The 22922-nt window shown below is 44.4% G+C and overlaps 1 protein-coding gene across 3 annotated transcripts in view; it reads right to left on the bottom strand.

Moving 5' to 3' along the window:
* col16a1 (collagen, type XVI, alpha 1) overlaps positions 1 to 22922 on the bottom strand; it is a 72034-nt gene that overhangs the window by 10564 nt on the left and 38548 nt on the right. For 2 of the 3 annotated variants that reach the window (XM_023832053.2, XM_023832057.2), the window contains 26 exons: positions 22429 to 22563; positions 22263 to 22307; positions 17204 to 17239; positions 17056 to 17109; positions 16259 to 16309; positions 15285 to 15407; positions 14776 to 14811; positions 14244 to 14324; positions 13952 to 14074; positions 12197 to 12232; positions 11874 to 11915; positions 11463 to 11498; positions 11067 to 11120; positions 10899 to 10958; positions 10693 to 10746; positions 10435 to 10461; positions 9990 to 10046; positions 9838 to 9879; positions 9472 to 9543; positions 7887 to 7940; positions 4816 to 4857; positions 3768 to 3878; positions 2497 to 2535; positions 2078 to 2158; positions 1693 to 1737; positions 1099 to 1143 (listed from right to left, as the gene is read on the bottom strand). In XM_023832053.2, coding sequence (XP_023687821.2) covers positions 1099 to 1143; positions 1693 to 1737; positions 2078 to 2158; positions 2497 to 2535; positions 3768 to 3878; positions 4816 to 4857; positions 7887 to 7940; positions 9472 to 9543; positions 9838 to 9879; positions 9990 to 10046; positions 10435 to 10461; positions 10693 to 10746; positions 10899 to 10958; positions 11067 to 11120; positions 11463 to 11498; positions 11874 to 11915; positions 12197 to 12232; positions 13952 to 14074; positions 14244 to 14324; positions 14776 to 14811; positions 15285 to 15407; positions 16259 to 16309; positions 17056 to 17109; positions 17204 to 17239; positions 22263 to 22307; positions 22429 to 22563 — 1581 coding nt within the window. The remainder of the gene's footprint in view (positions 1 to 1098; positions 1144 to 1692; positions 1738 to 2077; positions 2159 to 2496; positions 2536 to 3767; positions 3879 to 4815; positions 4858 to 7886; positions 7941 to 9471; positions 9544 to 9837; positions 9880 to 9989; positions 10047 to 10434; positions 10462 to 10692; positions 10747 to 10898; positions 10959 to 11066; positions 11121 to 11462; positions 11499 to 11873; positions 11916 to 12196; positions 12233 to 13951; positions 14075 to 14243; positions 14325 to 14775; positions 14812 to 15284; positions 15408 to 16258; positions 16310 to 17055; positions 17110 to 17203; positions 17240 to 22262; positions 22308 to 22428; positions 22564 to 22922) is intronic. The other variant, XM_023832056.2, reaches the window with a different exon arrangement.

Below are 22922 nucleotides of genomic sequence, written 5' to 3'. Positions count from 1 at the left end.
TGTGTTTATGAGCTACGTTTCTTAAATCAATGCATCTACCTCTCAGTGGTATCCAAACTGATAGGCTAATGAAAGCTTTGGTACGAAGGCCAGCAGATATTCATTGCTGAAGGAATGAAAGAGAACTTCGTCACACCGAAAGATAACTCTGGAAAAATTTGTTAGTTCAGTTCCCTCAGCAAAGATATGGGTGCACAAAACAAACAGGCACACTGTCCCTTGTAGAGCTGGTACAGGAACAGGTACTGCCTTGAGATGAGGACGTAGGGCGTTGCCGTGAGCGATGGAGATCACATGACAGAGGACAGCGGGACGTTTTATTGTCATTCATTGGAATACACAGATAGGTGCTTAAAAACCATGACTAAAATATTCATGATTCCCTAATCTCATTTTCATGCTTTAAAGGCCAGCGACAGGCTAACATCTTTTGAGAAAACCACTCATATTGTCTTTTGCTCTTCGTTGTACACCCAGCATCAATTCTCTCGTTCTATAATCATTGGAGGGAAGAAAGCTTCTCAAAGCCTGTATATCTGGGTAATTACAAGATCCATGTCAGACTGCAGCTCAGAGGAGCTTGTTCACCTAACCATCGAGAGACGCTATTAAGCTGGAACACAATAGGAAAGAAACTAAGCTGAATATCCTAATAGATTGTGCCGCAAGCTTCAGAAGAGAGAGAAAGATGGTGCGCATCAGGGATAAATTGAGCCGTATTCAAAACAGCTCATCTCAAACTCATGGGAAGTTATTATCAGTCCAGAATGAGGACATATACCAAGGAAGGTGGAGCCGTGACACCGTGCTACATTCAGTGTCCTCTGCTGGTAGGGGGGGGGCACCAAAAATGCAAAGCTTCTGCTTTGCTGAAGAAGATGGCTGGACGAGTTTTGGGTGCGTTTCCGTTTTGGATGTGTTTGTGTATTTGAAGCGTAAACATTATTAACTTAGGCTAGCAGACCAAGTGTTTTCATCTTCGACAGCAGGATAGAAAGACAGTCAGAAGCTGTTTCATGGAAGCCTGCTGTCTATTTACTTTAGAGAAGCTGCCTGACAGGTTGAATCCTATAGCTGAGTGAATCGGGGGAAACTTACAGATAATCCAGAGGGGCCTGGAGGGCCAGGGAACCCGGGGGGACCCTATGAGAACAGACAGGTAGTTAGTGGGATGGATCCGGATGTCTGAAGGTGAAAAGGTGCCATTCTTTATCCACTGTCAAAACAGAGGAAGCAAAGCAATACAAATTCCTACCAAAGTAAACAAACTAAAAATACTGCAAGGCAACACGCAGATCACCCCAAACCATTAAATCAGCCTCCTTGCTAAACCAACAGCACTGCTATACAAAATTACCAATGTGCTAATGACGTGAGGCACAGTGTAGTTCTGAGTCCTTACGGAAGGGGGCTCCATGACTTCAGCAAACCATTACTTTTTAATGCATTTTCCTGTTAATGAAAACACCTAAACACTAAGCTTAAATACACCAGACAACCTGAAGCAAAAAAATAAGTCAGGTGGAGCAGCTGATAATACAAATAAGCGTTACACTCCATCTCATCTCATATTGTCAGTAAAAAGATGCCAAAATGATACAATCACCATTAGAATGACAACTACTCCACTGCAGTAAAACCTGACTGATCAACAGCACTGCATTCTATTAATGATATTCTGTGGGGACTTACCATGTTCCCGGGGGACCCAGGAAAACCCCTTTGACCCTGAGGACCCTACAGGTGAAAAGAACATTTCCTGTCAGAGTGACATCGCCTACAGTATTTCAGCCAATCACAGCTTGCTACTTCAAACCGGTTCTGTACTATGGGCTGGAAAGACCATGTATGGAGCAGGGCGCCTAAACACAAATAATCCCACAGGAGCCATGAAGAAGGAGTGCAGAGGGAAAAATCTGAGGACTCCTGGATTAATGTGCCCTATACATTCATGCCAATGATGTGTGTTGAGTTGGTGAGTGATAGGGACTGGGTCCAATCAGCCTTCAGCTTGGCCCATGCTCCTGCCCTTATTTACACCCCTGTATATGCCCTTAACCATCTTCTTTGGTCTCACCGGTTCTCCTTTCAGGCCTGGCTGTCCTGGGATGCCCGGCGTGCCAGGAACTCCTGCACAGCCTGGTCCGCCGTTGTTACCCTGAAGAAAAGAAATACGAGCCCCCTTGAGAAGGACTCTGTGTAACCCAGAATGCTGGGCAGATACAAAAAGCTATTCCAGCATCAACAGAACAATCAATGGATGCATTTATAGATACATCCAGGCAATAGGCTGATCCGTTCCAGAAGCTCTCGAACCACCGCCCTGCCAGCACTCAGAACCAAGGACAGATGTAAGAATGAGTCCAGCACAATACGGCAGCCATCTCAAACAGAAGGCTTAAGCAGCCAAACAAAGCAAGCTCACTGTCCCTTAATTAAATCATTGCCAAGAGGAAGAACCCAATGTCCCAGAGGAATTCGAACAAGCAGACTCACAGGAAATGTGGATTGTTCTCTCTGTAGTCTTTCAAAACACTGCAAAATAAATATATACATAAATAAATTAAGGCTGTCAAGTCATAACTTGTTACTATTTCTTTGATTGTATTCATTTTGATATGCTGATAGAAAAACAGTATGACCAACGTTTTTTTTTTTATTTTTTTTTTATAGGGACCTATAGTATTCTGTCCTGTTTGTAAACAACGCGGGAGCTGTGGTCGTGACATTGCACCGAATCCCAGAATTCACAGCTACTATCAACAACACAGTCTCATGGGGAAGCTGATTGAGGGGAACGGTGAGGAAACATTGTTACTGGGTTCATTTCACTTAAAAAAATTGCCAGATGGCTCAGAGGATAAAAAAATTGTAATTTGCCATATTTGTTTTATTTTATCGAAGGCTAATACATTATAATGAGGATCAATCCAGTCAATGGTTGTCAGGCTTCTGTTTTTAGAGCCATTTGCCAAATAGGTTTTTGATCTAGATTTTTTATTTCTTCCTCCTAATCATTCACCTTCTGTTTTGAAAGCAATGTCATAAATTGAGAAAAAAAAAGTCGATTGAGTCGATTTCTTGAAATGCTTTTAAGCTGCTTTACTTGGCCCATGCAACACTGATAAAGGCATAATTAATTTTTGTCTTTATTTTAAGACCCCTGTTTGGAATAAATGAATGTTATATACTTAATAGCCTGTAAAATCCTTTTTTGGATAGTCTTGCAACATGTCCGATTAATCATCAAGGTTGGCAATTAATCGAGAGATTAATCGCCAGTGGGCACAATTAATCACAATTTTAAGAACTGAATCACTTGACAGCCCTAGAATAAACAAGATTGAACAAACAGTCACTCCATAGGCACTGAGAGGGAAGTGGCACAACAGTCTCAGTGGCAGAGCATCTGCACCATGTGGGCAGCCCCCCAGGGCAGCCCTCACACCTCCCCCCATACCTTACATTCTGGCTATTTTTATATAGGGCTTTTCACAACAGAGCTTCTCCGAGGCACTTGACAAGGGTGTGTCAAGATCCATCATTACATCATGTATACAGATGGAAAGAATGAAAGCCAGAAGGCAATGGAGAGGAACCAAAAACTCTAACAGAGAAGAGAAGAATCTCTTTGCCAGTTTCATCCCCATCCAAATCCTGCCACAGTGCACCCCCCACCCCATCCTGATGATCAACATTCTCCTTTAACCTTCTCCGTAATCTGAACCCCCACCTCGGCCCCGTCAACTCCCACGCTTCTCCCTCACCCATTCACAGCCGTCTGATGGCCCGGGCCTGCTCTGCTCTCCCTTCTCCCCCTTCATGCTCCCCATGCCGGGGACCCCTGGGAGTCCCTGGGAACAGTCTTTGCAGGGCTCCTGGATGACAGACAAGCAAAAGACAGAACTACACAGTCAGTGTTGGAAGGGTGTAATCAGGAAAACAAAGAAACACAAACCAGCCGGCAGACACACAAACAAACACAAACCAGTCAACAGACACACAAACAAACCAACAGGCACACAAACAAACACAAACCTAACAACAGACACATAAACATGAACCAACCGAAGGACACACAAACAAACACAAACCGGTCAACAGGCACACAAACAAATATGAACTAACCAACAAGCACACAAACAAACAGAAACTAGCCAACAGGCACATAAACACAATCCGGTCAACAGGCACACAAACAAACAAACAGAAACTAATCAACAAGCACACAAACAAACACAAAGCAGCCATGCATATGCAGGACGTAGGATTCCAGCTGGCGTTGCCACTACAGCCTTCACATTGTTTTTCAGTCTTCAACAAGAGCCGTGGATACTTAATTAAAGCCCTCCTTAATTAAACCGGGGAAGTCTGTAGGCACGCTGTAATTTTTATCTCAAACTCACTTTTCCCTAGAAGTGCAAGTTGGCTAAGAATGCATTAGGAGAAACAGATTAACGCAGTTTAGCTGGAGATCGAATCGTGGTGTGCCGCCCGAGCGAACCGCTCCGTTACAGCCTCGTCTCGATCGGCGGGCTTTAACAGGTCCATTTGTTTTTGGACGGCTGGCTTCAGGCTAACATGGAGATGAAGAAGAGATGCTGGAATCGGTAAAATCTGTGTGCCGTGAGGCATAACACTGTAAATAAACATTCAGCATTTACAGCATGTGACATTCAGCATGTGACACAAAAAAAAGAGATAAATCTCTGTCTCTCTCTCTCTCTCTCTCTCTCTCACACACACACACACACGCACAAATGCATAAAATCGCAAGCTTGTAAACGAGTAATGCAATGATTCTGGACTGATTACCTGGGTGGAACTGCTGGAGTCCTGTAGGATTTGCACTGGAAGCTACAGGAAAGACATCGTCAATGTGGCATTTGGAGGGAACACACAGGGTCATATCAGTTCTTCCTAAACCAGGACAATGACGTGGGCAGCAACAATAAACAAACAGTCCACAAATAATTCACCTTTGTACATCACAGTATAGCATACTCTTCCTATAAACACACATGTACAGCATACTGCTCTGTGTGGCTTGAACGGTCATTGAGGCTCTACTCCCCTCAAATAGTGGGAAGCTGGGTTGGGTTCTTCATATGGTCATCTTCTCATGGGGACTCTGTATAGCCAATACAATGTTATGCCAACCAATGTTCATCAACCCAGGCCTTGGGGACCCTCCAGACAGTCCACATTTTTGCTCCCTGGCAGGGAGCTGGGAGGGAGCAAAAATGTGGACTCTCTGGGGGTCTCCAAGGACTGGTTTGATGAACATTGGTGTACAGCACAGAGCAGTAAGTTTGGAGTGGGGGGTTGAGGGGGTGGGGAGCTTTAAAATAGTTGGCTTTTTCTTAAGGGGGTTTCACCCCCCCGCCCCAATCAATTTGAATTCTGAACCTGATTTATTGACTTTCTATCAAACAACACACATGACATTTTATCAAATGACCAGTACTGGGCTCAGTTTCCCGCAACATTTTGCCCATTAATTGCAAAACAATTCAACTGAGGACAAGAAAAAAAAAGACATCAGGAAATCAGTTTAACAAACAATTGAACATTTTAATGATCAACAAGATTTGTTTGAATGTTATAGTGGTGAGAAATATTTAATTAAACATTTCCTTATTGAATAATCTGACACCTTTAAGCTAACGTACTGGAAAATGATTAACCTACCGCAGATTGCCTGCGCTTCCTGTAATGCGGTTTATCCAATGTTACAGATCACTTTGTGGTGTGAGAAATCATTCCTCTGCTGCTCAGGACATAAAAATAGACAGCACTTCCAACATGGGCCTTCTGTACATCTTTAGAGGTGCTGCCTGTGTCCTGTGTGTTCATGCACGCAAATGCACATGCCCTGGTGTTCAGTTCAGAGTGTAAATGGTAACATGACAGCAACATTGCAATAACACACACACTTATATAGAGGCCCTGATATTTCACACACAAATGCATGATGACTTCCGTTTATCCATACAGGTCGTAGCATGGACATGTGCTGTGAGGAGTTCACACTGCATTGCTACCACTTTGAGAAGCACTGCACAATAATTCACTCAAGTGGTTTTGCTACATTAGTGGGAACAACATTGTTGTAAATTGTGAGTAGCAAAAAATGGGTCACAAAACTCTGTGATAAAGCTGAGCTGAATCTGTTTAGCCTCGAGCAAAGGAGACTAAGGGGGGACATGATCCAGGTATATAAGATTCTAACGTGTCTGGATGCTGTTCAGCCAAATGGCTATTTCAATATTAGTTTAAATACTAGAACTAGTGGCCATAAGTGGAAATTAGTGGGGGAACGTTTTAAAAATGAATTTGAGGAAGCACTTCTTTACACAGCGTGTAGTTAGAGTATGGAATAGTCTTCCTGTTAGTGTAGCGCAAGCTAAAACCCTGGGTTCCTTTAAATCAGAGCTAGATAAGATTTTAACAACTCTGAGCTATTAGTTAAGTTCTCCCCAAACGAGCTTGATGGGCCGAATGGCCTCCTCTCATTTGTAAATTTCTTATGTTCTTAAATGTGTAATGCAACCATTATAGTAATCTGAGTGCGACTGAACAGTCCTTGCGGTCAACTGAAAGTCTCTATCGTAATAAATAAATGAGATCAATGTTTAGAACATGGACAGACTGCCATTTTTGTATATTCCTAGCCAAAACAATCATGTTCCTCTTGGCTCAGAGTGAGAAGGAGTGCATGGTCTTAAACGCTGAAGTTAATAAGGGAACCTGTTGCTATTGGCTGAAAGGGAAACGAAGGACTTGCTATTGGCTAAAAAGACTAGACTGCATATTTGAGAATCCTAGTGTGTGTGTGAGGTCTATGCTAAAGGATAGGGGGTTGATTGTGGTGTTTGGGAAAAAAGGGTAGAGGCCGGAATTGCAAAATCTCAACACCACAGGATGATCTGTAACATGGTTTAGAGAGAGCAAAGTTTAGAGCGTTTAACAGTCTGAGCAGTGAGACCATTGACTACGAGAGAACCAGAGCAAATTGTGCTGTCACCGATTTGTGCATCTTTAACATTGGCAAACTGCAAAGTTTGCTAATTAATACTGCAAACATAATTAGAATCACTCAAAGGAAATGGTCTCAAAAATTATATGTCAATGTGGAATGTCAGTTTAAGGAATCTATTTAATACATTACATTTTGAGAAGCATATTTTTTTTGCTTATTTTGAAACTTTTTTGCAGTAACTGTGCCTAATGGGCTGCATGTTTAATTGTTGGACGATTAGCTTTGGCTATTTAGCCGTGAAGGGCTTAAAATGGGTCAGGTCTTCAGAGCTGAATTTAATCCATTGACATATAACAGATGTGCTTGTGCTACCAGTGTTGCAGAGGAGCTGGCGGTTTGGGCCTGCTGCTGTTTGGACTGGAGCACTGGGACATTGGCTGGGGGGTTGCGGCTGGGGGGGGGGGGTCCTCTCAGCATGTTTTATTGCGCCCTGTGCTGAGACTGAGCTAAATCTTTGTTGGCAATGCATCTTCCCACCAGACTACGGCTTCTGCTGAGCATGTGACTCTGCCAGAGAAATAACGGATAAAAAGTGAATCCCTCGGGAGGGAAGAGGATAGCGTACAGGGAATGCTGCTCCTTCCATTGAGCTCCTTCCCGTGTGAAGAAAATCCCGATGGAATCTGGCTGCATAGCTATAAACATCGAACACAAACGGCACTGTCGGCCATCTTGGAACCGGACCTCCATTGTTTACAGGGCACCCGTTTTAAATACAAATCAGAAATGTCTGTCCCAAGCACTCCAGTCCAAGAGCAGACACCAAGACCCCGCCTCCGCATCAGGGGTCGCCCACAAGCCTCTCCGCTCCTCCACTAGCTCCGCCCTCAGTCTGGTTACTTACTGAGGTGCCGGGAAGGCCCGGTTTCCCTGGTACGCCATCGTTGCCAGGGAGACCCTGAAAGAAGGAACTGGGGTTGAATTGCCTTAGCCTGCGGGCACAGTGTAGCCATAGCCCTTGCCAGCACAGGTGCGTGCGGAGAAAAGTTTGGCGCTCCCTTATTTTATTGCCAGTCGTTAATTAGGTTACAGTTTGGTTCTTTTTAGGAGTCTTTTAGAGGATAATCACAATACCAGGTTAAAGACCAAGCAGGGTTCACTATGTGAGAATTGCTCGCAGAGTCACACAGAACTACACAGATCAGAATGCTTTGCTACAGACCAAATTAGCAGATTTCAGATTTTAAGATCTGATCAGTAAACAAACGCCCAGAGAACATGCTGGGAAACCAAAACAAACACAAAACATATCACTAAACTTACAACATATAATTTACTATCTATCATACTTCTCTAGTGTTTGCGTGATGTTTTCCATTACAGATTCCCATACAGTCTGTGGTACCGTCTGTTAGTGAGGGGGAAGGAATTGTAGTTAATGTTGATGGATGCACAGACTACTTTAAAAAGCTCTGCATTAAACTTCATTAATTCTCCAGCTCACAGTGAGCTCTGCCAGGTCTTTAAGAGCAGAAATCTCTCCCACACGGAGATTCTGGACCACTCCTTTGAGGGTCATGTTTAACAAGCAATGTTAATGTTTGACCTTCTCATATCAGGATTTTATGCTGTACTTCAGCCGTGAGATTTGGCTTTTACAGTATTTGAGTCACAATAATAAATTCTCTTTTCAATTCTCCAAATTAGTGTTGCATTACTTAAATAGCACAGAAAGTATTAGCAGTTCTATTTCAGATTTTGTTTTTAAATCTCATTTTCATTACACAGCTGCTGCGTCGTCTCCGCAATTGCTTGACGGAAGTGAAACCCAGAGACAGGGGAAACACGGGAGAAACTTCCTGGTAAAAATGTGGAAAAGCAAAGCAAGAAGATGTCCGGGCCCAGGGCCTCGCTCAAAGCGCCAATGGCATGCAAGAGCCTGCTTCTGCACAGCACAAACTGGGGGCCAATCTCCTCCAATCAGAGTCTGCTGCCATGGTGATGTCATCACCATGTTCCCCATGTCATAACTGGGCACCCCTTCCCTCCCAAGCGCTCCTCATAAGTGTTAGTGGCAAGAAGTGGCACTTTTAAAATTAGTTACAACATACTTATTAAGCAAAAACAAGTTTTTAAGTCACTGTTGCATTGATTAAATACCTAGCTAAATCATTTAAAATATTATTTTATATCTAAATTACACTTACTGTTTTATTTTGATTTGTAATTTTTGCTAAATTATCTTTTATATAGAAGTGGTCTGATTTTGTAGCATCATTTTCCCAGTACATTTTTACTGCAGTTGAGATCAGTCTTAGCGAGAATCCACAGCTGCCCAAGCACACCCGACAAAGCCAGGCAGCGGAGTGATGAAGGGAAAGGGTGTCGGGGGGGGGGGGGGGGGTTGGGACGTAGAGGGGTGTCCCGCTGTCCCAGTGAGAGAAGCCAAAAGGCCGTGCCACAGCCGACGGACCCAGCCCACACTATACCTGCGGTCCCTGGATTCCCATGAACCCCTGGGGCCCGGGAGGACCGGGGGGTCCGGGAGGTCCGGGGGGTCCCTGTGACATGAACCAGATGGAGGGCTGCTCAATATCAGTCTGAGCCGGACCGGAACCAGAATGCAAAACACTCAAAACAACTGTTTAGGTATCATACCTATGACCATGTTTACAGAGTGCGATAACTCATGGATGCTAGCTAAGAAGCAGGCACACTGATTAATATGGTTCACGAGATTCTACCTGCAATGCAACATTCATCAACAACCCCAACATTATAATATTATTAGTCCTATGGTGATTATTCATCAGCATATTTACGATGATAGAGCGATAAAGATGCGTCACTCAGACCTGAGGACCTGGTTGCCAGGTATGCTGACCTCCAGGGGCTCCCTGCAAGGGGAAAGCAATCGATGTCAGAGCAGCTCACTGCAGCATTGTGTGTGCATCCGGGGGCAATGCGTGTGCACGTGACCGTCGGTGTGGCTGCGTGTTTTACTCACAGGGCCTCCGTTTCCACTGTAGTTGGGTGACAGGCAGTTACACTCTCCTGGCTCTCCCTAAAAAGAGCAGAGGGACGCCTCAGTGTGACATCACCTCTCCGTTCCGTGGGTCTGAGTTTCCCTTGCGAAGCAATGCATTCATTTACATTCACAGCCATTCCCCTAGCACAGCGCTCCCCAATCTGGTCCTCAGGGACCTGCAGATAGTCCACATTTTTGCTCCCTCTCAGCTCCTGGTATCTGGGAGGATGCAAAAACATGGACCATCTGCGAGGCCCCAAGGGCCGGATTGGGGAACACTGCTCTGGGAGGTGCCCTTACCCTGAACACAACATAGGGCTACTGCTCTAATCTAGAACACGTCTAGTCATAGTCAATGTTACAGAAATGAGCTCCAGAGCGCCACCTCTCTTCACTCTTGAGGATGGTCGACTAGCAAACCTACCCTGTCCCCTTTAGCTCCATTGGCACCCTAAGGCAAAAAAAACACACATATAAGGGTCCTATAACATCAGAACATGTTCATCACATTTACATTTTATTTATTTATAAAGCACATTGTTTTTAGAAGGGAGGATCAGCCGGCCCCTCATGCAGTTGGGGGTTTAGGGCCTCGCTCAGGGGCCCGATGGTGACATCAAGAAAATGACGGGAAAGGGGGGAGCAAATGAGGAAGAGGAGGAAGCCAAGCTCGCTCACTCACAGGTTGTCCATCCTGACCGGGGATTCCAGGCGACCCAGCAGAACCTTTCCTTCCCTACAGAGGGTCCAAAGAGCAGGAACACATTCAGACACACAAACTCTCCTCCAAACACAGGAGAAACACGGTCATATACTCAAGGGCTGCTAACAGAACATGATACTAAATTAAACCACTAGCTAACACCCTTAGATCTAATGCACCCTTACCGGGGTTCCAGGTACTCCAGCGCCTGGGGGTCCCTCTGGCCCCTGGGGTCCCGTCTCTCCCTGGGGAGGTAAAATCTGATCAATGATAGCGCAGCAGCGCTGGTCACGCCTCCACAAACAGGCCGGGGGGGCTTTGGAGATCGGCCCAGCAGGCTCATCCCAACTTACTTTGTCTCCTTTGAGTCCCACTGGTCCAGGAGCGCCGTCCTGTCCGGGGGGGCCCTTTAAAAACCAACACACTGCAATTTAATCACGACAAATCACACAGATTAAATTACAGTTCTCCCACCTGCTCATTTGTCATAGCTTAAATGCAGCAGCGAGGCTATAACACTGCTTTTATCATCATTAATAAGGAGCACAGACTCCTGGATCACACAGCATGAAGGGGGGTGTGTGTGCTAAGGGCTGTAACACAGAACTCCACGCTTATACGGGTTCTGAGCAGGTTTGTCGCTATTTGCAAGCCGCTCCATTGGGATGACGAGGAAACCCTGGGTGAGTCATGTGAGGCGCCCGTCCCGCGTGCCGGCTGAGGGGTTGGGGGAACGGGAGCAGCCTTACAGCGACTCCAGATGGTCCTCTAGGTCCCTCCTTTCCCTAGCAAAGAAAATGCGGGCAAGAGAAGGACTCATTCAAAGACTGCGCAAACATATGAGCGACACAAAGCCTTCTCTGATCGACATGTCAAGGGGAAGGAGATCAGGCATCCCTTTAAAAATACATCTGGATTTGTTATGCTCTGCTTGCCTTGCTTGTCTTACAGCAAATCTAAGGTCAGGCGCCAACCTTACAGGAAAACCCAAACTTCCTCTTCTTCACCTGACATTACTCAATGAGATGTTTGCCATGTGCGCGGGTCAGGATGGATACAGGGCTACGATCTAATGAAGGTTTAAACTCAAAAACCGATAACCTACCCCGATGAACTATCACTACGCAGAATCATGAACATTTTTAACAGGAAACACTTACTTGAGGTCCAGGCCTCCCAGTTCCTGCACTTCCTGGCTCACCCTGCATGACACATTATCAGCACAGAGCACCAGGTCAGAGGCGCACAGTGGAGCATCTTAATCCAATAACACAGCCTCAAACACAGCATCAGATAAAGCCCGCACAGGGCCACCGCACAGGACCTCCGCACACAGCTCCTTAACAAGCACGCAGCATTCAGAGGTGTCTTTCAGCAGCCTCATAATCCTCTAAAGATCAAAGCATCGGTGATGTGTGTGGGGAGATTAACACACTTCTTGGCATGCACCTTATCCTGCTCAAATAAAAACCCCTTCACTCACCTGTATGCCCTGTGGACCTGGGGGGCCCGGTATGCCCTGGGAGAAGGCAAACAGACAGAACAGTATTTGCATGTTTTTTTTGATCAAAAAACAAAAGTAAATTTCGCATTATAATCTTTTAAAAAAAGATAGTGACTATAGTTTAGGACGGAGGATATCTTCCTCAGATCCCAGATGACCCAGTCGGTAGGGGGTCAGAACAGTCACATCTCTGCTAGGCACAAGAACAAGGCACTTAACCCCTGAGAAGCTCCAGGCGTGTTGGAAAAATGGCGGAACCTGCTCTATGATACCCGGCTTTGCTGCATGTACTGTGCTAAAGTCTGAGGCAGCCAAAGGAAATGTTATAGATATTTATCTGGGTAGTAAGTAGGGCTGCACGATTAGATTGAATCTCAGTCTCGATTCCTCGATCTCAATGCGATCTCATTCTTAAAATGTCACCGATTTTGCCGCGTTTGCACGAGTGGGGAGATCTGTTGCATCAAACCAGGGGCTCCATTTTCTCCATGAGCTGTACCATCAAATGACAGGAGTGCGTTACACCGCGTGACAGAAAGGGGAGGCAGATACACAGGTGTTATAGTAAAGAGCAGGTCAGGCGTAAGCTGACGATTAGCGTTCCTCATCGGAAATGCCAGCGCAGATTAGCGGAGTGACGTTACTTATTTCTTTTATTCTCTGGAAAGATCGATCTGCGGGCAAGACTTAAAAATGGATTATAAACATGTCACAGACCAGTAGCAGGGACGTCTAATAATCGGAGAATGAGCTGATGAAATCCCTCGTCCTCCAATACAGACAATGGCTGACTGTCCAATGAAATCATGTCCAATATTTTGGTATTTGTGTTTTCAGCTCTGGTGCTATTAACTTTGAATTTTGATAAAGTTTAAATATCAGCCATCAATATCGGCCAAGACTGACACATCACACTGATGCCAATTTCTTGATTTTTAATGAATATCAGTCGACACTGATATGTTGGCCAATATATTGTGCATCTCTACTAGTGTTGTTCCATCTTCATAAAGACAATAAGTAAGGAAAATAAAAGTATTATTATTTTAGTAGCAGTAGTAGTATTAATAAGAGAAATACTAGAGAAAGATATTGGGCAAGAATCATGAGAGAAAATCATGATCTCGATTCTGTGTGAAAAAAAAAAATTGTGATTCATGTTTTACCCAGAATCATGCTGCCTTAGTAGGAAGTATATATTAACCGTGAATAAAAAACACAATTTAACATTAGATCATATGCAAATTAAGAGTCAACACAACACCGCTTCAGTTCCCAAACCTCTCCTCGGCACATCAGCTGTTCCATGTATTTGTTCAATTTCGCCATCGGCTCACTTATTTCATTAATTAAATTAGTTTAAAAACTCAATGAGGTATTGATTAGCCATATGTGGTGTGGTAGTGATTTAGTCAAAATGTGCATGGGTGTATTGGATGGTTGCTGCAAATACTGTGGTGACTTTAGGAGAGGTTTTGAAATGGGTAAGCTGGCACGCTTTGGTAGACATTATAGTTTTGAAGATCATTTAAACATCATTATCTTTGACTGCCTAAGACATTTGCACAGTATTATATATGCGTGTCTCATAGGAGAGCATGTCGGGATACGTGAAAAGAAGCATTCCGAAGTATCTGTACTTGTGCAAATGGCAAATGAAGCATCACTTCACTTCATTTCATTTCAAGTCGGGGTGGGGGGGGGGGGGGAGGGGGGAGCAGTAAGCAGACTTACATTCTTCCCAGGAATGCCAATCCCGGGGGGGCCGGAGTCTCCTTTCTCACCCTTTATTCCCGGCATGCCAACCACGTCTGTCTCTCCGTCCAGAAGAGACGGACAGCTATCACAGGAATCGCCCTGAAGACAGACAGACAGGCAGACACATACAGGAGGAAGCAGACAGACGCGAATGCCGAGGATGAATAATGGAAAATAAACAACATAATCAGGTGAAGAGACTCAGGGACGCAGTGAAACAGGCGAGCTGGTAAACAGAGCATGCATCAGACTGATAGGACAGACAAACCTTTTCTCCTTTGATCCCAGGCTGGCCGTCACTCCCTGGCTCCCCATGAGTGCCTGGAGTCCCCGCAAGCCCCTGTATGCCCTGCCCTCCCCAGGGATACACGTGCATCACTTGCATGCTTGCTGCCATATGCTTCATCATAATTTCTGGGCCTTAACGACAGACTGACATCCTGTAGCCCAGCCCAACCTTCACATGTGGCACGGTTGCGTCGAGACGCCAAATCAGCAGCATGCCTTTGCACATCCAAAGCCGGAACCGGCATAGTGCTGAGACTGCAATGTCACCTATCACTGTCATCCATCATTCTACTTGCTACATCAACCGTGATGTTTAACCAATAGCAGTATTTACACTAACAATTCATATTGCACACTGTGAGTTTGCACTGTGTACTGTCTTTGTGCCTTGTCTGCTTCGCACTGCATGTATGTTCGTCTGTGCTCTATGTACTCACTGCTGAATGCACAGGAATCTCCATCTGGGATCAATAAAGCTCATCTAATGTAATAATCTAATGTAACGGACCCACCTGTTCCCCTTTCAGCCCCACAGGTCCCGGTCTCCCCTACAAACAGCCAAAATAACACCAAGCATGTTAGTATGACATCATCACCCTGACTGCCACAATATCGCTACACTGTACCAATATTTTAATTCTCTTTGATTTTTATAGCTGTAAGCAGCTGCCAACTCCAAAAAGACTAACTGTAACTAACTGTAAAATAAATGAATAAAAACTACAGTTGGCCTGCCAAATTTTGTAAGTGGTTTATTTAAGGTTAGTCCGTCGGTCCTGTGATTAAATGAGCAGGTCTGGACTGAACTGGACTCGTCTTCACAAAAGGAGAGAAGCCAAGCACAGACGAGTAGCTCCTGAAAGCCTCTTTATTCTTCTGCTTGCCAATAACGCTTCCAAGATACACGAATCCGATACGTGCTAATGGCGCGGCAGACAGTTTGAGGCTGATAATGCATATTTATCATAATCACGCCCCCCTCCCAGCTTCTGTGCTCATTAATCTGATGCGATGAGCTCACCTGTCTTCCCACCCCACCCACACCAGGGGGCCCCGGCAGGCCAGGGGGTCCCGGGATCTTCATGACAGTCGGACTGCCCCCGACTTCTGCAAGTCCCGCTTCACACGGACCACACGGCTCACCCTGCAGGATTGGAGGACCCGGGGGGGTCGGGCAGGGGGGTGCGTAGGGAGGAGTGCAGTGACATCTAATGTTCAACATGCACACCAGTACAGTGAAGTTGGGGTTTGCAAAAAGGTTTGAATTTTTTCTATTTTTCAGAAATCATATAAGCTCATAGAAACACACACACACACACACACACACACACACACACACACACACACACACACACAGGCTTGTAATTATATCTTTGTGGGAAAAACTATAGAAACTATAGAAAAACTCATGTTGGGACATGACGACCTTAACCCCTAACCATCCCTTACCTTAACCACAAGTAATCAAACAAAACAGGAGACTTTGGGCATTCTTAGTTTTTCGATCTTTTCCAGAGATCTTTGTGTGAAAAATAGTCTCCACAATGTTAAAATAACAGGTTTTTATTACATTGTAGGGAACATTCGATCCCCACAATGTAATATAAACATAATCTACACACCCTCCCACACACACGCACGCATGCACACACACATACACACACACACACACGCACGCATATGTAGGGTAAACATATCCTTATGGGGACCACTCATTCACACGCATACACACACACACACGCACACACACACACACGAACACACACACACGCACACACACGCACATACGTGCACACGCACACACACGCATGCACACACACGTGCACACACACACACACACGAACACACACACACGCACACACACACACACACATGCACACACACGTGCACATGCACACACACGCACACACACACACATGCACACACACACACACACGCACACACACGTGCACATGCACACACACGCACACACACACACACACACACACACCTTACCTTCTCTCCCTTGAGTCCTTGGCCCCCCAGGCCGGGAATGCCAGGCTCCCCCTAGTAGGAACATGACAAACTGAATGATACCCGCAAAGCACAACCTTTGCGAACAGGAAACGTGCTTAATCTACAATTACTTGTGCCCCCTCAGCAAATTCCATACTTCACTTGCACCCAAACCTTTAAAAATTCATACATTAACATTTTGTTCATTCATATTCATTTTTTTTTTTGCTTTGAAGAAACTTTTTTAACCACATACATTATAGGGATACTAACTTTCTTGCATGACTACATTCACGGGTGATTCTAGAATTTTTACAGGCGGGGGACACAAAAGAGGGGTCATAATTCATACAGAGGGGCCAACCTTATTATTAGCCAATGATATGCTCTGAATTGATGAGTGACAGGGGAGAGGACACTCAGGAGGCCAATCAGCTTCTAGCTGGGGCTAGTGCCCTGGTGTCGCCACCCCTCTATACACCCCTTTATATATTAAACACTGGAATAACAAGTTGTTTGGAATATTTATGGAAATCTGCATATTTGAGCGCAAACCCACCCAATGGGCAGGTTGGGGGATGAGCTAAGCTAGCATTTCCCAACCCAGTCCTTGGTGACCCTCAGACAGTCCACATTTTCATCCCCTACCAGCTCCCAGCCAATGCCTGGCACAGTATGTTGGGAGCTGGGTGGGAGCAAAAATGTGGACTGTCTGGGTGTCCTGGGGACTGGGTTGGGAAATACTGTTCTAAAGGGTGAAAGCCATGGGGATGGAAAAACGACACGACACGACTCACCTTTCCGCCCTTGGACCCAGCCTGGCCTTGTGCCCCCTTTGGTCCTGGTTCGCCCTGGAACAACAGAAACCCACCAACATCTCCTGTATATGCATGAGGACTTCATCTTATCCAGAGCAAGAGAAAGCGTACGCAGGCTCATACCCACCATGACTCCCTCTGTTCCACTGGGACCCAGGCTACCCTGGAAGCCAGAGACAGGTGTCAGTCGGGGGAGGAAGAGGGACCACCCAGGACTCTGCCTCTCCATCAAAAAACCACCATCACACTTCACCTTATTGATATCCTGGGTACTACCTACTACACTGCTGTCATTTCATATAATCAATGGTCAAAAAAGACCAACTGCAGACTGAAGAAGCACCCACACAATCAACTCTTAACAACTGGATCTGAACTCCATCGATGTTCCAGAGATCCTCTGCCTAGTAGGTCAGCAATTGGAGAATCAACCTCATTTGCGGGACCCTCAGGGGCCTAAAGGAAGACCTAGACCTACCCCTTCACAGCCACACCAGGCAGGGCATGAGGTCCTACTGCAGACTGTCCATGTAACACCATACAGGTCATCATTGAGTAATGTCTTGAGAACATTTGACACCTTCAGTTTTTTTCCTCCATAAATTAAGTTCATATTCAAAATGTATGTGTTAAAGTTTCATAGCACATAAACAAATATAACCAAATTTTAAATATATATTAATCCATCCATCCATCTATTTTCCAAACCGCTTATCCTTCTGGGTCGCGGGGGGTCTGTAGCCCGTCCCAGAAGCTATGGGCACGAGGCGGGGAACAGGATGAGGAATCAAAAACAAAAAAGAGACCATTATAACGATCTGTAGTGAATAATTTCATTTTTATGTTACCATGTTAAACATAATTCAAAATTAATCAAAATGCTATAACATAATTTATAATACACCTTAAGCTGCAGTCTTATCCATTACCTATGTATGATGTCATTATTCTTTTATATGATGTAGCTCATATTTAAACGAAGCCTCTATATCAGTGAGTGAAAAGTTGTGTTTCGATGCAATGAGCTCCCCTTTGCACCTGGGTGTGTTGCAGGTACAGGCTGCATTTGAATGCTTGTTTACAATCATCATGTGTCTCACTCCAAGATTTGTCTCCAGCAGTAAACAGCATCAGCTTTATTCTGCTGCCAAGTCTGTTTATTTGGCTCGGTGCTTTATGCAGTTCATCAGCCATTATCTTCTTACAGTGGTAAGAGAGGCAGTTTGATGGGGAGAAGATGAAGTTTATAAACCATAACTTTATGTGTAGAATAGAGGCTATAGAGCTGGCTGCAATATTTAATAAATAATTGTAAATTACAATTTCCAGTTATCAAAGATACCATAAAATACCACATTAAATGTTTCCAGGCAGTAGAAGTACCTTTCACATAAATCATAACATTTTTCGCTTGTCATTTTGCCTTATTATCCAATATAAGCATTAAATAGGCAGGTATAACCATGCATCCCCCGAAAGGTTCGAAGAGACCAGCAAGTCTTCTAAACACACGGTCAGCAGAGGACAAACTCGGCTCTGTTGTCACATCCCAGGACATAAATCACTGAATTTTTCAAAAGCACATTGTTGCAAGTGCAAGAGGACTTCATACCTGTTTCCAGCAAAACTAAATCTAGGAAACGACAACCAAGGTGGTTTACTAAGGAAATTAAGAATAAAGTCAGGAGGAAAAGGGCTCTGTTCCACAACTGGAAAATAACTAATGATTTCAAAATCAAGCAGGAGTATCTAAGTCTACAGGCAGAGTTAAAAAATGACATTAGGCTATCAAAGAGGGATGTAGAAAGAAAAATTGCATTGGAGGCTAAGCATGACAGTAAAGGTTTCTTCCAATATTTTAACTCCAAGAGAGCACTAAAAGCTGAAATCACTAATTTACAGGATAGTAAGGGCCTTATAATTGATAACGAAATTGATATGGTAAATGAGTTTAATGATTATTTTTCAAGGGTGTTCACAATAGAGAACACAAGTAACTTACCACCAATTAATACGAATACAGCATCGTCTATGACCAATATATGTATAACTGAGGTTGATGTGATACTAAGCCTAGCTAAACTCAAAATAAATAAATCACAGGGGCCTGATGGCATCTTACCTTTAGTCTTGAAAGAGATGAGGGATATTATTAGCCAACCTTTGACTTTAATATTCCAGAAATCGTTATCTGCGGGTGTGGTACCATCAGATTGGAAGCATGCTAATATAACACCCATATTCAAAAAAGGGGATAGAAGTAATCCGGCAAACTATAGGCCAATCAGTTTAACTAGCATTACTGGAAAAATAATGGAAGCTATAATTCAAGTGAAAATGGTAGATTACCTAGATGCAAATAACATTATAAAGGATAGCCAACATGGATTTAGGAGAGGTAGATCCTGCTTAACGAATCTGCTTGAGTTCTTTGAGGAAGCTACAAGTGAAATTGATCACAAAAAGGCCTATGATGTGATTTACTTAGATTTCCAGAAAGCCTTTGATGTTGTCCCCCACAAACGGCTCTTGTTAAAGCTTAAAGCTGCAGGAATTTTAGGAACTGTGGCAGCTTGGATCAAAAACTGGCTAACTGATAGGAAGCAGCGAGTAGTTATTAGAGGCACTATGTCACAGTGGGCCTCCGTTTATAGTGGGGTACCGCAGGGTTCAATTTTAGGACCACTATTGTTCCTAATTTACATTAATGATATTGACACGAATACATACAGTAAACTGGTTAAATTTGCAGACGACACTAAGGTGGGCGGGGTAGCAGATACTAATCTAGCAGCAGAGAGGCTCCAACGGGATCTGGATTTAATTAGCGAATGGGCTGATACTTGGCAGATGAAATTTAACACAGATAAATGTAAGGTAATCCATGCAGGGAGCAGAAATATACAGTACAGATATTTTATGGGTTCCACTGAAATAAAGGTAGCTGATTACGAGAAAGATCTCGGTATGTATGTTGATGCTTCCATGTCCCACTCTCGCCAATGTGGGGAAGCAATAAAAAAGGCGAACAGAATGTTGGGTTATATCTCTAGATGTGTGGAGTTTAAGTCAAGGGAGGTGATGTTACACTTATATAATTCCTTGGTAAGACCCCACCTAGAATACTGTGTGCAGGTTTGGTCACCATACCTCAAGAAGGACATTGCTGCCTTAGAAAAGGTGCAACGAAGAGCTACGAGAATGATTCCTGGTCTTAGAGGAATGTCTTACGAGGAGAGGTTAGCGGAACTGAATCTGTTCAGCCTTGAGCAAAGGAGGCTAAGGGGGGATATGATTCAGGTCTATAAGATTCTAACGGGTCTGGATGCCGTTCAGCCAAATGACTATTTCAATATTAGTCTAAATACTAGAACTCGTGGCCATAAGTGGAAATTAGCGGGAGAACATTTTAAAACAAATTTGAGGAAGCACTTCTTTACACAGCGTGTAGTCAGAGTATGGAATAGTCTTCCTGCTATTGTAGTGGAAGCTAAAACCATGGGTTCCTTTAAATCAGAGCTAGATAAGATTTTAACAACTCTGAGCTATTAGCTAAGTTCTCCCCAAACGAGCTTGATGGGCCGAATGGCCTCCTCTCGTTTGTAAATTTCTTATGTTCTTATGTTCTTATGATAAAGGTCTTTAGTCATTAAAGGTCCAGCCAGATAAACGAATACATGGACAAATACACCAACAGATAAACACAGACAATAGATAATTAATCTAATATATTGATCGATTTCAGTAGTGTGAAAGGAACACAAAGAACATATTTATCAAAAGTCAGCTTTAAGATGTCACCTGTTAATTGTCATCTATCTGGACATGTTTAGCTAAACCTAAAGCATCAGCTCACAACTGAGATGAAGAGCAAATGAGTATTTACACCCCCCCATGAGTAATGAGTATTTACACCCCCCCATGAGTAATGAGTATTTACACCCCCCCATGAGTAATGAGTGTTTACACCCCCCATGAGTAATGAGTATTTACACCCCCCGTGAGTAATGAGTGTTTACACCCCCCATGAGTAATGAGTATTTACACCCCCCATGAGTAATGAGTATTTAAACCCCCCGTGTGTAATGAGTGTTTACACCCCCCATGAGTAATGAGTATTTACACCCCCCATGAGTAATGAGTGTTTACACCCCCCATGAGTAATTAGTGTTTACACCCCCCATGAGTAATGAGTATTTGCACCCCCAATGAGTAATGAGTGTTTACACCCCCCATGAGTAATGAGTGTTTACACCCCCCATGAGTAATGAGTGTTTACATCTCCTAGTATGACTGCAAAGCTGTTCTGCCACCCTTTGGAAGACCACACCAATGGGACGCTTGAGCGCTACTGACTGCTGTTAGGTGCTGTGTACAGTCCAGCAGATATCCCAAGCACTCCAAATCAACAACTTTTCAGTTTCTGCCACAGAGCTTGACAAACCACCTAACCGGTTCATCGCCGCCTTGTACTTGACAGGAGCCTTGTGATAAAGTTCCCTTGTTATGTTTGGCACAGTCCTACAGTGCACGCCGTCATCCTCTCACAGATTTCTGAACGGCTCCTGTTCTCCTGGGCGAGGATAAATGAGAGGCAGTTTCTTTTATGTGTCATCCGTCACATCGCTGGATGGATGGGAATTACTTTGATTTGCCCCTCAGCCTGAACTTTTTCCATTTGCGTTTGTTGCCCCTCGTCTCCTCCGGGAGAGCGACACATTAGTTGACAGACTGCGGATTAGTCAGCTTCTTTTTAAATACATCTTTGAGATTCGACTTCTTTTGTGCCTTGGTACATGTTGTTAAGTGATTCAATGGCCTGCCCTGGACTTTGATTCAGTGTGGTTTTGATGAAGTTTGATGAAGGTCTCCGTCTCGGACCTGAAAGCCACTTCAGATCCCTCAGAAGAAGTAAGTAAACCAGGACCGCTTGTGCTGGAGTTCAACATTTCTTTTTGTGCAAGTATGTGGATGAATTTGACAAATAAATGATTACAGAGAAGTATCGGGACATGTGGCACGTAATCTCCTTCACATTTACTCCGAATTCACATTTCAGAAGTCAGAAAACAGGAGATGGACACCCAAGAGCTTTTATCATTACTTAGGGAGCGAAGAAACCTCAGGTTGTCCAAATAATTCTGAATATGACTCTCTGCCAGATGCACAGTGTGACCAGGACTCACCTTCTCTCCTTTGAGGCCAGTCAGCCCTACTGCCCCAGCTTCTCCCTGCACAAGAGTCAGCGATTCCTCAGCTTCAAAACTCAACGGGCTGTTACTTTATACTGAGACTTTATAGATGTATCTAATGAACAGGTGCACAGAACCGGCTGAGCGGCATCCTGTTCACCTTTTGGCCCTTCTCGCCCGTTCCATGGTCACCCTTCTGACCCTTCAGCCCCTGCTTCAGGCTGGCCTGCTCTGCCACAGGCCACAGATTGCCAGGTAAATCCCCCAGAGTGGGACAAACAGCACAAGGCTCGCCCTGTGGGGAACAGAGGGTGTAGACTGAGAAGCATACACTACAGAGAGTGTAGTGGGTATAGACTGATCAGCATACACTACAGAGAGTGTAGTGGGTATAGACTGAGAAGTATACACTACAGAGAGTGTAGTGGGTATAGACTGAGAAGCATACACTACAGAGTGTGTAGTGGGTATAGACTGAGAAGCATACACTACAGAGAGTGTAGTGGGTATAGACTGAGAAGTATACACTACAGAGAGTGTAGTGGGTATAGACTGAGAAGCTTTCACTACAGAGAGTGTAGTGGGTATAGACTGAGAAGCATACACTACAGAGAGTGTAGTGGGTATAGACTGAGAAGTATACACTACAGAGAG

The sequence above is a fragment of the Paramormyrops kingsleyae genome, chromosome 23 (genome assembly GCF_048594095.1).
Source record: "Paramormyrops kingsleyae isolate MSU_618 chromosome 23, PKINGS_0.4, whole genome shotgun sequence".
NCBI classification, from domain to species: Eukaryota; Metazoa; Chordata; class Actinopteri; order Osteoglossiformes; family Mormyridae; genus Paramormyrops; species Paramormyrops kingsleyae.
Note: the sequence above shows the minus strand (reverse complement) of the source record. Positions and strands in the feature narration are given on the sequence as shown.